Source organism: Quercus suber, unplaced genomic scaffold, assembly GCF_002906115.3.
Source record: "Quercus suber isolate HL8 unplaced genomic scaffold, Cork oak 2.0 scaffold_6, whole genome shotgun sequence".
Classification (NCBI taxonomy): Eukaryota; Viridiplantae; Streptophyta; class Magnoliopsida; order Fagales; family Fagaceae; genus Quercus; species Quercus suber.
In genome coordinates this window covers 2,698,904-2,709,773 of record NW_027069472.1, presented here as the reverse complement: position 1 = coordinate 2,709,773, position 10,870 = coordinate 2,698,904, and the positions used below count along the sequence as shown (strand labels likewise).

Sequence of the window (10,870 nt, the reverse complement as noted above, 5' to 3'; positions counted from 1 at the left end):
TAGAGTTTGTGATTAAGTTATGGGCCTTAACCATGTGAACTTTATATATGCTACTTTACTCGATCTTTCTTCTTAATGATATCCTCTCTTATGCCTTAAAAAAATCATTTAACACATCAACAAACCATCAAAGTGAAACGATTTCTCTTAATTTCAGCAAGAAAATGCCTGAAAACAAGTCATTTGCTTGACACGCAATCTAGGAGACTAATTTGTAAATTAGAAATACGGATTAAAACGAGAAAAAAAATTTCTTTGGATGTGAATAAGAGAACCTTAGGTCAATATGTGCTTTTTAAGTATTTGGAAACTCAGGCACCACTCTTTTTTCCTCTTTTGCCCATACCCTGCAATGCCAATAAATTTGATATTGCAATTTTTTTTTTCCTGATAAACTCTTTATTTGATATTGCATATACTTATTCCTTCCCATCACCAATGAAATGATTTGAAGTGCCGGATTTTAAAGAAAAATTGAAGTACTTGTTGGGTCAACTAAAGAGTTGAAATCTTGGCAGTGGAGGTAATGATCCATTAGCCAATTTGGTAAATGATGACCCACTCCCACTTTGTTTCAGATTAATGAAAAAAACTTTATAAAATTTTGTGTTTTTATTAGATACTCCAGGAGTATACTCCCTCTTTGGAGCTTGTCCCTATGTGAGAGGGAAATAGCGAGCATACTCCTGGAATACCTAATAATTTTCCTAAAATTACACACACTTTTTTGCTAGATATAAAATTACACATACAATACAACATAAAGAGAAGATTTATATCACATAACTCCAGTACAATACACACGTGCATATAGTACATATCTCTAATACAAAACACTCACCACACCACACCACACCACAAACAAAGCTGTTTGAATATCTTATTTTGTACTCCACTCCTGTTTGCTACTAGGAGTGAGGAGATCGAAACCATCTTCACCTTATTATTAATTTCTGAGTCCCATTTATATGTACATAAGTAGTACGGGACTCGGTCACACACGAGAGATAAGCAAGCTTCAGTCTTCTTGATAGAGGCATTCACACCTAAATGGAACCAGCCCTTTTTGTATCGAGATTTGCATTCACAGCTTCTCCAACAGTCAAGAAGACCCTTCCTCCAATTTGACTCACAAAGTTGGCTAGCCTTAGCTTGTGAATGACTTGCCACCTAGGATTAGCAATGGCTAACTGAGGGAGAGAGAGAATTGGTTAAAAGAACAAAACGAAATCCATCATGTCAATCTCCCCATATTAACAAAGAAGAGAAAAAAAAGAAAGAAAGAAGAAAATCACTGCCTTACCTCCATTCCATGTGAGGTGATATTCTTCTGCAATTCTTGCAGGGTAGCAATTCCTGATGTGTCAATGTCCATTAAACCTACCATGGTAAAACACAAGAAATCAAAATTAACCAACTCCTGAAAGCAGTTACCTCTTGAAATTTTACGGATTATAGCTAAAATAAGAGTCCAACAAATATGATGGTCCAACAATAATTATTTGACTTGTTTCGTCAAGGACATCTTCAATACCAAATTAACATCCCTGCTTTCTCTCTATGTAGTAAAACTACACTTACTGGACATGTCAAGAACTACGAGTTGATTAGTCCTTCTAACATTTCCTTTTGTGTCCTCCGCCTCTTCAGTAACCCATTGCATAATCCTAGAACAAACAACAGTCAAGTAGTTATTCATCATAATTTTGATTTTGAATGTTTCTAGTGAGTATGTTATGTATCTGTCACCTATATACCTTTCTTTAATGATACTGGCATTTGCAAAGCATAGCAAGGCTGACTTGATACGGATTATCACAACCCCAGGAGTCTTTGCAGCCATGGGATACTGATTGATATCGCAGAACATATCAGTTCCAGGAAGCTGTCCTAGAGCTTCTGTCCCCGGTCGAATTGAGATGAGAATGATCTTTGCAAATGATATTCCTATCTGCAACACACTTGTAGTTTACTTAAGTACGCCATATATAGAAACAACAACAATCAAGCCTTAGTCCCAAAATTTAAGATTGGTTATGGATCCTTAACAAGCTTGTCAGGATGGACTATACTTAATACACCACATTTATAGTTCTTTAACCAATCCTATTATCATCCAGGCTCGGCAACAAATGAGTTTGAATTGCAAGCTCGTACCCTTTTTTGAGGAAATTGATTTGCATATAGACTTTCCTTAACTTTTTTTTCTTCAACTAGCCATTGTTTTAAGAAAGAAAACTAAGTTCATGTACAGTAAATGGAGCGTGTAAAATATCTGGTGTTGTTATTTTCAACTCATTTTCATGACACACTTCACTACCATAATACAAGACAATTCTTAGATACAATTCATTAGATGTTATACTTTAAGTTCTCCAATAAAATTTAACCATATAGGTTAGCAAAAAAAAAAAAATTTAACCATATGTTCTTATTGACTAATAAATTACATGATTGAATTTAATTATTCCTAAAAAAAAATGACACAAACAACCATGCAGTGTAATGTGGAATATAATTAAGAAACTGTACCTGTTTAACCAAATAATAAAAAAAAAAACACTTGCATAAATATATTTTAATATATACTCTAGTGAAGCCTAATAGATTAATGGACTGCAATGGAACTGGGGATCACTATTTGGGTGTCAAATCCCATTTCAAAGGTACTCGGTGTTTTTAAAAAACGAGGGCCAACCCACCAGCTGAAAATAATAGTGGTCTCACACAATGCACTCGTTACGTCACCCATTTTATCATGCTTGTTGTCTCTAGAACTGGGATCACTGGAGAAAACTTTGATTGAAATAAGACGCGTGTGGCATTAGAACAATGGTGGGGTACACTAACATTAAAATTGATAAGTCCTAAAATAGTTTTGGGGGATCCATCATGAGGAGTTGAACCACACATTCACTGGTTTTGTGAATCAAAATGACTTCCCACCATTCATAATATATAGGGTAGTTGGTACTAGTATATAATATTGATACCCTTTCTGTAAGATATATTACTGCCTTCTTTTGTTTTTTTGTGAAATGCTTTTGTTAAGTGGGGGGTGCGAAAAGGAAATACCGAAGGCGATTTGTCCAAGAATTCAGATAAGTTTAGAACTTATATGGGAGGAGTTAAAGATGGATAGCCTTCCTATTCTTTTGTGAAATAAAGTATCTTTTTTCATAAACATTAAAAAAAAAATAAAAAATAAAAGAAAAAAAGAAAAAGAAGAAAGAGAGAGAGAGAGGGGAAGTTGACAAACAGCCTAACTTGCTAGGAGTTTTTTTTTNAAGTTGACAAACAGCCTAACTTGCTAGTAGTTGTTTTTTTTTTTTGGTGGGAGAAACAAACACACACAAGAAAAAGGAAACTTGCTTGGAGTTCATGGAAACTGTAACTTTAAACCATAGCCTTTTTTCTTCTACGAGTTGTGGGATATGATTCTTTCTTTCTTTTTTTTCTTTTTTTTTTTTTTCCTTTCCTTAATTAATATTTGTTTCAACAGTCTTTTTAAGGCTTGTTATTGTTACTGTTTGGATATCGTTTATTACTGAAAATTAAAAATACTGTAGCAAAATAATTTTTAAATGTGTGAATAATTCCGTAGATCCAATTTTAAAGAAAATTTTGCTAAAATCCTATTTGCGGATCCCGTGAATAGTACACGGGACCTACACAAAAAAACGTAGATGCGCACATCTGTTGTTTTTAGTGCAATCCAAACATACACTGAATCACCTCTATGTTCTCCTACTATAAGCTGGTATGTTTCACCAAATTTAATTTTTCTAATTAAATTTAACCATATGGTTGTAATATTGCCCAATAAATCACATGGTTAATTTAATTATACACGGGAAGACAAGACTATTTATGTAGCACTTGTTAATATGTATGTGCCAATGTAATTAAATTTAATTAAGAAAGTTAACGTATAACATAGAAAAATTTATGTCCTAACATGATAACACACGTCTGCACCAAATTAAGAAGCAAAAATGTCTTACTGCAACTAGAAGGCCAATCTCCACAGATACAAACAACACACCAAGGAATGCAGCGACGCAGGTGAGGAAGTCTAGCTTATCAACCTTCCAAATATTGTACGCTTCATGGAGGTCAATGAGTCCCGGAAGAGCAGAAAGAATTATTGAAGCAAGGATTGCTATAGGAGTGTAATACAATAGCTTTGTGAATAATTGCAGTGATACCAGCACTGTAATTGCCATCACAATATTGGAGACTAAAGTTTCCACACCAGCACTGAAATTTACGGCAGTGCGTGAAAAAGAACCTGCATAATTTAATTGTTTATTTAATTGTTAGTTAAGATGAAATGAGATTATGATAATAAGTATAGAGACAGTATTTTTTACAACTGTGCATATGGTTTATTGTAATTAGTACATAACTAACATACTCAAGTGAAATTGATGTTGCTCAAACCAAAATAAACCATATTAACAATTGTGAAAATGTTGTGTTAGTAGCATTATTTATTGTAATTAGTAAGTTCAAACATAAATGTGGATAAGGTGAAATTTTTGACTTTAAAAATAAAAGGAGAATGCTATATTAATTAGGTTATGTTGGCAAAGTCCATAGTGAGGTAATTTAGAAAAGAAAGCAAAAAGAAGCTTACCGGTTGCAACATAGCAAGAAGTGAATGAACCAATGATGTTCATGAAGCCCATGGCAAACATTTCTTTGTTTCCATCAAGGTGGTATCCTCTTAATGATGAGAAAGATCTACCAACTGCAATCGCTTCCTACAGTTAACATTTGGAACATTATTGTTAGCTAGGAAGTTTTAAGGTATATCATTTTGTACATTTGCAAAATTGATTAATTGGTCACCCACCGTGAGTGCAACAACACCAACAATGAGTCCAATTTTTGCCACTTCTCCAACATATGGGCCATTGAGCTGTAACTGATGAACTGAGCTTGGATTAAAGCCTCCTTGGATGTGTTTCACAATCTTAATTCCATGTTTATCGGCTCTTGTCAGAAAAACAATAAGAGTAGATAGAATAACAGAAAGGAGAGGAGCAATGGCTGATAACCAAAAGAGTCTTTTTTTCCTTTTACCCTGGGGAATTCAGTGAGGGTGTTAGAATTTCCAAATAAAGCAAAAGGTAAAAGGTTATCACTGCATGCCACTCACCACAAATCTTGTGATTAGGATAAATATCAGGAATGAGCACCCAAGTATAAAGTTAAGAGGACTCCACTGCAAATAAAGAAACAAAGAGAATAAATGAATTGTTCAAATGAGAATAGATTCTCTCATATTTCTTAATCTTTCACTCTTTGTACTTTGTGAATATATGCTTTTCAAAAACCTCAACCAAAAAAAAAAAAAAAAAATGGAAAAGGAAAAGATAGAAAAAGAACATACATGATGATGAACTGATCTCCAAACTGCTTCCACTACAGATATTACATCAGTCTTGTTTGTGAAGTGACTAATCCCAAGCAGTCCCTTTAGTTGTTGAAGACCAATTACTATGGCTGCTCCAGCCACAAACCCCACAATAGCCGCATGGGATAGGAAATCTACAAGAAATCCTAGCCTGTATATTTGAAAGGAAAATAAATAATGATTAGAAAAGTACTAGTTGATCATGTACTCTAGGCCAACATGAATAAGGAGAAGAGAATCACTCACCTGAACAGTCCAAAGGTAGCTTGAAAGATTCCTGCAAAGAAAGTTGCTGTCAAAACAAGCTTTCTGTAGGCAATTGGATTAGCCCCAGGATCTTGTAATTTCTGAATCATTGATGGCAAAAGCAGTGAAACAACTGCAACAGGTCCAATTGCTATCTCTCTTGATGTCCCCATTACAGCATAGATAAGAGGTGGTACCACACTTGTATCTATGAGTAGTACACAATCAAATCATATAAGCTTCACAATGGTTAATGCATATATATGATTGGCATTCAATAATCATATTTAAGTCACTTACAGAGGCCATATTGAGGATCAAGTTTTGCTAAAGTTGCATATCCAATACTCTGCATTGAAACACACATTAAGGCAATATGGAAAAAAAAAACTTAGGAGTCTTATTGTATTAATTATAGTAATCTCCATGTTAAAAGTTTTTGTTTACCTGGGGAATGCATAGGCTAGCAATAGTTAGACCCGCAAGTAGATCATTCTTAAATTTTGTCACAGTGTAACTTTGACACCAAACAAGGATAGGAAATACACCTTGTAAGAAAGACACAAGGTGTTTTCTTCCGGACTGGTTTTTGAGGGACATGAAATTGTTTCCACAAGGTAAAATCTTGTCCCTCACAGAATCAAGGAGCTCACTACATAAACCTGGGGGCTCGGGTGCATTAAGCACCCATTGAGCCCTTTCAGCATGACCATTCTTTTCAAGGTCTGGGCTTTCCTCCTGTGTGGAGGTTTGTTGCATGGCTGGAGCAGCCATAGTTGAAGTGTTTGGGGGAACGTGAAAAAAGCTGACACTCTCTCAGGCAAAGTGAGTAACAATGTTACAAGACTATTTTTTGGTGTAAAATGCAAGGACCATTGCATAACCTTATATATATACACACACAGCAAAAGGCAAAATGCAATGGTGGGTCTTTCTTCAAAAAAAAAAAAAAAAACACTATTATATACAGCAAATTAATTTATTAGTTAGGTATAAAGTGTACCCCAGTTGTAAAATTAATGTTAACTTATTTCACGTAACATATCAGATCCATTGAAGGTGCCAAGAGGTGAATCTTAATTTATACTGATCTTAGAATGGATCTTAATTATTTTTTAAGATTAGTGCATAGATATGCAACTTTACGAATTTTTGATATGATTTACCTCGGCTCCTCTACTGTGTTTGTCCTAGGAATACACAGCTTTCATGCTACGGATTACCAGCGTTGAATGCCTTGTTGGGATACAAATTTTATTATCAAAAAAATAGCAATCACACATAAGAACACAAATATTTATGTAGAAAACTCTTTCTCTTTGAAGGGAAAAATTATGGAACAAACTCCGAATAATTTCACTATTATCAAATTAATTATAATAATTCTTGTGTATGCCTCACGGTTAAAGAAAAAAAAAAAATCTCTTATTTTTCTTTGCTCTCACACATAAATTATCTTTTTCAAAGGCAGAAATCCTCTTTCTCTATTCTTCTTTTTTCACTATGCGGCATCCCTTTTTTTTTCTTACGCGGCACACACCAAAAAAAATCACATATAATCATTATTTAAATAACCCTAGCCGCCACACCATCCTTGTATCACACAAACTCCTACTCAAATACAAATTGGAATTCATGAGGTCTTCTATTTCTAATAGGAGTTTTAAACCACGTGGCTCTCTTGCCACATAATCGGGCTAGACCCACAACAATCTCCCTCTCCAACCCACCGATGGGAGGGGATCTTCATTCTATCTCTTCAATTCAATTCTATGTCAGTCAAGCCAACACAAGGCTTGACCTTCTTCATTATCTTCACCAATATTGAGAACACCTCATCAACGTCAATCCCTTTCATTCTCAAATAATTAATCTCATCTTGGATCTCTTTAATCCAATCCCTTGGCTCCCCCTCATCAGAAGCCCAATTATTCTTGAAGCTAACAGTTTGATGTTCTCCAGCAATCCTCTTCTCATAATCAAGTTCAACAATATCTAGTGGAGGATATTGCTCCCCCTGCTTAAGACCTCTAGGATCTTTCACTTCATCGTCATCCCATGTAGCCTTAGCATCTTCATATTCTTCATCACCTACCACTTCCTCTTCTGAAGCACTATTAGGCAATGAGAATTTCACCCTCTTGGTTTCAACACCATTAATCTCAACACTCATCTTTGGAGTCTTCTCAAAAATTTTAATCTCATTGAACTTCTTCTTACAGGTCTTCACATGAGTCCTGTACAAACCGCAACATACATGTCCTCTTGCAACAACCAATGACCCCTTAGTAAGTTTCCATATTCCATTACCAAGGTAGTTACAATAACCCGCTCGATCCATAGCCAATGTAGAAAACACATTCATCCTTAAATCTGGAATATGTCGCACATCCTTCAACATCATAGTGCTACCAACATTGGTTTCAATGCACAGATCACCAATTTCCACAATTTTTGAGTAACTAGAATTATCCATCTTCACTGTACCAAAGTTTTCTGCTTTGTACGTGGTAAACAACCCCTTCGTAAGGATAATATGGTGGGGGGCTACAGAATCAACAACCCACTTAACATCATTGTTAACAACATGCTCACACTTTTGCTTTTCAATAGAGAGCACCACAACATCCTCATCAATCACAGCAACTGTAATATTTTTCTCGCTATCATTCTTTTCATATTTTCCTTTATTGTTTTCCTTATTCAATGCCAACAATCTCTTCTTAGGTGAGTGCTTTTCCCACAATGGAAGCATTCTCTAGTTTCCTTGAACTGAGATCTATCTCTTGATTGTGACCTATCATTGAATTTCCAATCATTAGGTCCTCTGCTTCTACCTCTACTCTTGTTCTCCGTGACAAAAGCTTGATCTTGTGCATTGTCTATATTTGCATCTCTCCCGAGAACCTCTTCACTTAAAATTAAACTTGAATATCATCATATTTGAGTTTGCTTTTCCCTACAGAATTACTCACCGCCATTCTCATGACTTCCCAACTGTTTGGTAAAGAAGCCAAAAGAATCAATGCATGAACCTCATCGTCAAATTCAATTTCCACCGTGGATAATTGATTAGTGATTGTATTGAACTCATTTAGATGCTGTGCTACAGGAGTGCCTTCTACCATCTTCAGATTAAATAACTTCTTCATCAGATACAACTTGTTGTTAGAAGACGGCTTTTCATACATGCTAGACAAAGCTTTCATCAAATTCACTGTGGTCTTTTCTTTCATAACATTGTATGCAACTGATCTTGATAGAGTTAATCGAATAACTCCCAATACCTGTCTATCAAGAAATATGACCGAACATACATTCATACTCATGAGCTAGCTTTACCGTTTTAAGTTTTAACCTCATAAAAGAATGACGTGTTGCAATGTGGACATTATGGATGGGCTATTAAGATTTAAGGGTATTCGCTTACTCGTCAAAGTGGGATTGCACTTTATTGCTTATATATAATATGTTCAACATGGTCAGTGTTTCCTCAAGCTTATAGAGAAACACCGTGCTAGGCTTGAGGGAAACACTAGCCATGTTGAACATATCTATATAGAGAAACACCGTGCTAAGCTTGAGGGAAACACTGGCCATGTTGAACATATTATGTATAAGCAATAAATTCAGATGTTCATGTCCTAAGAGAAACATTATTTCGTACACTCGGACGGCGTAACCAGGATTTGACTTGGAGGGAGGATTTGTATATGACATGCTCATTTAATTACGTGCATGTAAATAAATATTTAAAGTATTTGAGACCAATTTAACAAATAAAGTCATTTGAATATATATATATATATATATGCGCTTGTTGGTCCCTTATAGAATTTAGTCTCCAAATTTTAAAGCTTTAGTCTCTTAAATAACATGACTAAATTAAAAACTGACACATCATCATCACTCCAAAAAAAAAAAAACTAAAAAAAAACACTAAAAAACAAAAGCATTTTAGAGGCTAAAACCACTAATGGATTAAAGTTTAGGAACCAACATTATATTTTTACCATAGTACTTAGATAAATACTAAGTGTAGCTTAAGTAAATTTCTGTAATTTTGGTTGAGATAGACTCATTAAATGTTCAATTTATAGTAATTTAATTAAAACTATGGTGTGGACATCATGAGCTTGAAACTTCTGAATTTAACTTGAAAATAATATTAGACTCTAGAGTTTATTATTATTTAATTATCTCCGTACTTTTGTTTTATAACTATAAAAAGTTTATGAAGGAGACTAAATTATTACAAAAATAATTGAGACCCTATTACAATTTTTTTCATAACTTCTAAAATTTGCCTTTTGTGCTTAAAAATTGACCAATCAATTTCTATGGTTTATTTAGTAAAATTTATAATAACTTTGACATTACTCTTTTGTTTCTTTTTTTTATTATTATTATTAAAAATGATAGGGTAAAATCCAATCTATTTATTTCACAATTTATTAATAGGATTTTAATACTTTACCAAATAGTTATCGTGAAAATTCTAGAAAATTTAATTCGGGTTAATTGAACTTTCTCCCCCCTTAACTATTTGCTCCACTTCAATTTCCCCTCTAAAATTTGAAATGGAACAATGTCTTATTTGAATAATTGGTGTATTTAATATAGGAGTATATTACATGACACATGAGTGCAGTATAAATATGTTCATGTGTTGTATAAGACAGAGAAAGTGGGCTAAAAGCCCAAAAGGCCTATAACATGTTAATTTTAGGCAAATCGCTCTATAACATTATTCAATTCTATTAAATTAATTTTAGTGTAATTTTTTTCTTTTGGAAAAATTGTGCATATTTTATACTCAAGTGCCCATCATGCTCTTCATAAACACTAATATATCAACTTTTCATTCATAAACACTAGTAGAAACCCGTTCCTTGAAGTTAGAAATACTGAATGCAATCGTATTGTATTTCATAGTGAAAGAATATACATGAGTGTTTACATGACTCTCTTGCCCCAAAATGGGGTTGGACCCACAGCATATAAATTAAATTAGATTAAGTTTTTCCATTCCACGAAAAAAGAAAAAAAGAAAATTTGTAATATCAATTCTGAAATAGAAAATGCGGACTCATTATCTCATTAAGTATAGTGTGTTCATTTGAACAAAAATCATATGGCTTTGTTAACTTTTATCATTATTTTAGATACCACTTATCATTACACTGGTAAAAGTAATGTCGT

The 10,870-nt window shown here is 34.0% G+C and overlaps 1 protein-coding gene across 1 annotated transcript; it reads right to left on the bottom strand.

The window, feature by feature from the left end:
• Positions 1 to 754: 754 nt before the first annotated feature.
• LOC112024949 (sulfate transporter 2.1) lies at positions 755 to 6,545 on the bottom strand. Its single transcript, XM_024057599.2, has 12 exons — positions 6,116 to 6,545; positions 5,969 to 6,017; positions 5,669 to 5,876; positions 5,399 to 5,573; positions 5,165 to 5,230; positions 4,859 to 5,089; positions 4,640 to 4,766; positions 4,005 to 4,291; positions 1,758 to 1,951; positions 1,582 to 1,667; positions 1,304 to 1,380; positions 755 to 1,190 (listed from the first exon to the last, which is right to left on the bottom strand). Exons 1-12 carry the CDS (start codon positions 6,440 to 6,442, stop codon positions 1,047 to 1,049), a joined length of 1,971 nt encoding a protein of 656 aa, XP_023913367.2. The 5' UTR covers positions 6,443 to 6,545; the 3' UTR covers positions 755 to 1,046.
• Positions 6,546 to 10,870: the final 4,325 nt, after the last annotated feature.

What these genes read in the sequence shown, in the direction of transcription:
- LOC112024949 (XM_024057599.2), bottom strand. Translation starts at nt 6,442, where the DNA reads ATGGCTGCTCCAGCCATGCAACAAACCTCCACACAGGAGGAAAGCCCA. An exon ending in TTGGTGTTGTTGCACTCACG is followed by an intron (nt 4,767 to 4,858) that starts GTGGGTGACCAA and finishes TGTTAACTGTAG; the next exon opens with GAAGCGATTGCAGTTGGTAG. An exon ending in TCACCTCACATGGAATGGAG is followed by an intron (nt 1,191 to 1,303) that starts GTAAGGCAGTGA and finishes TCTCTCCCTCAG; the next exon opens with TTAGCCATTGCTAATCCTAG.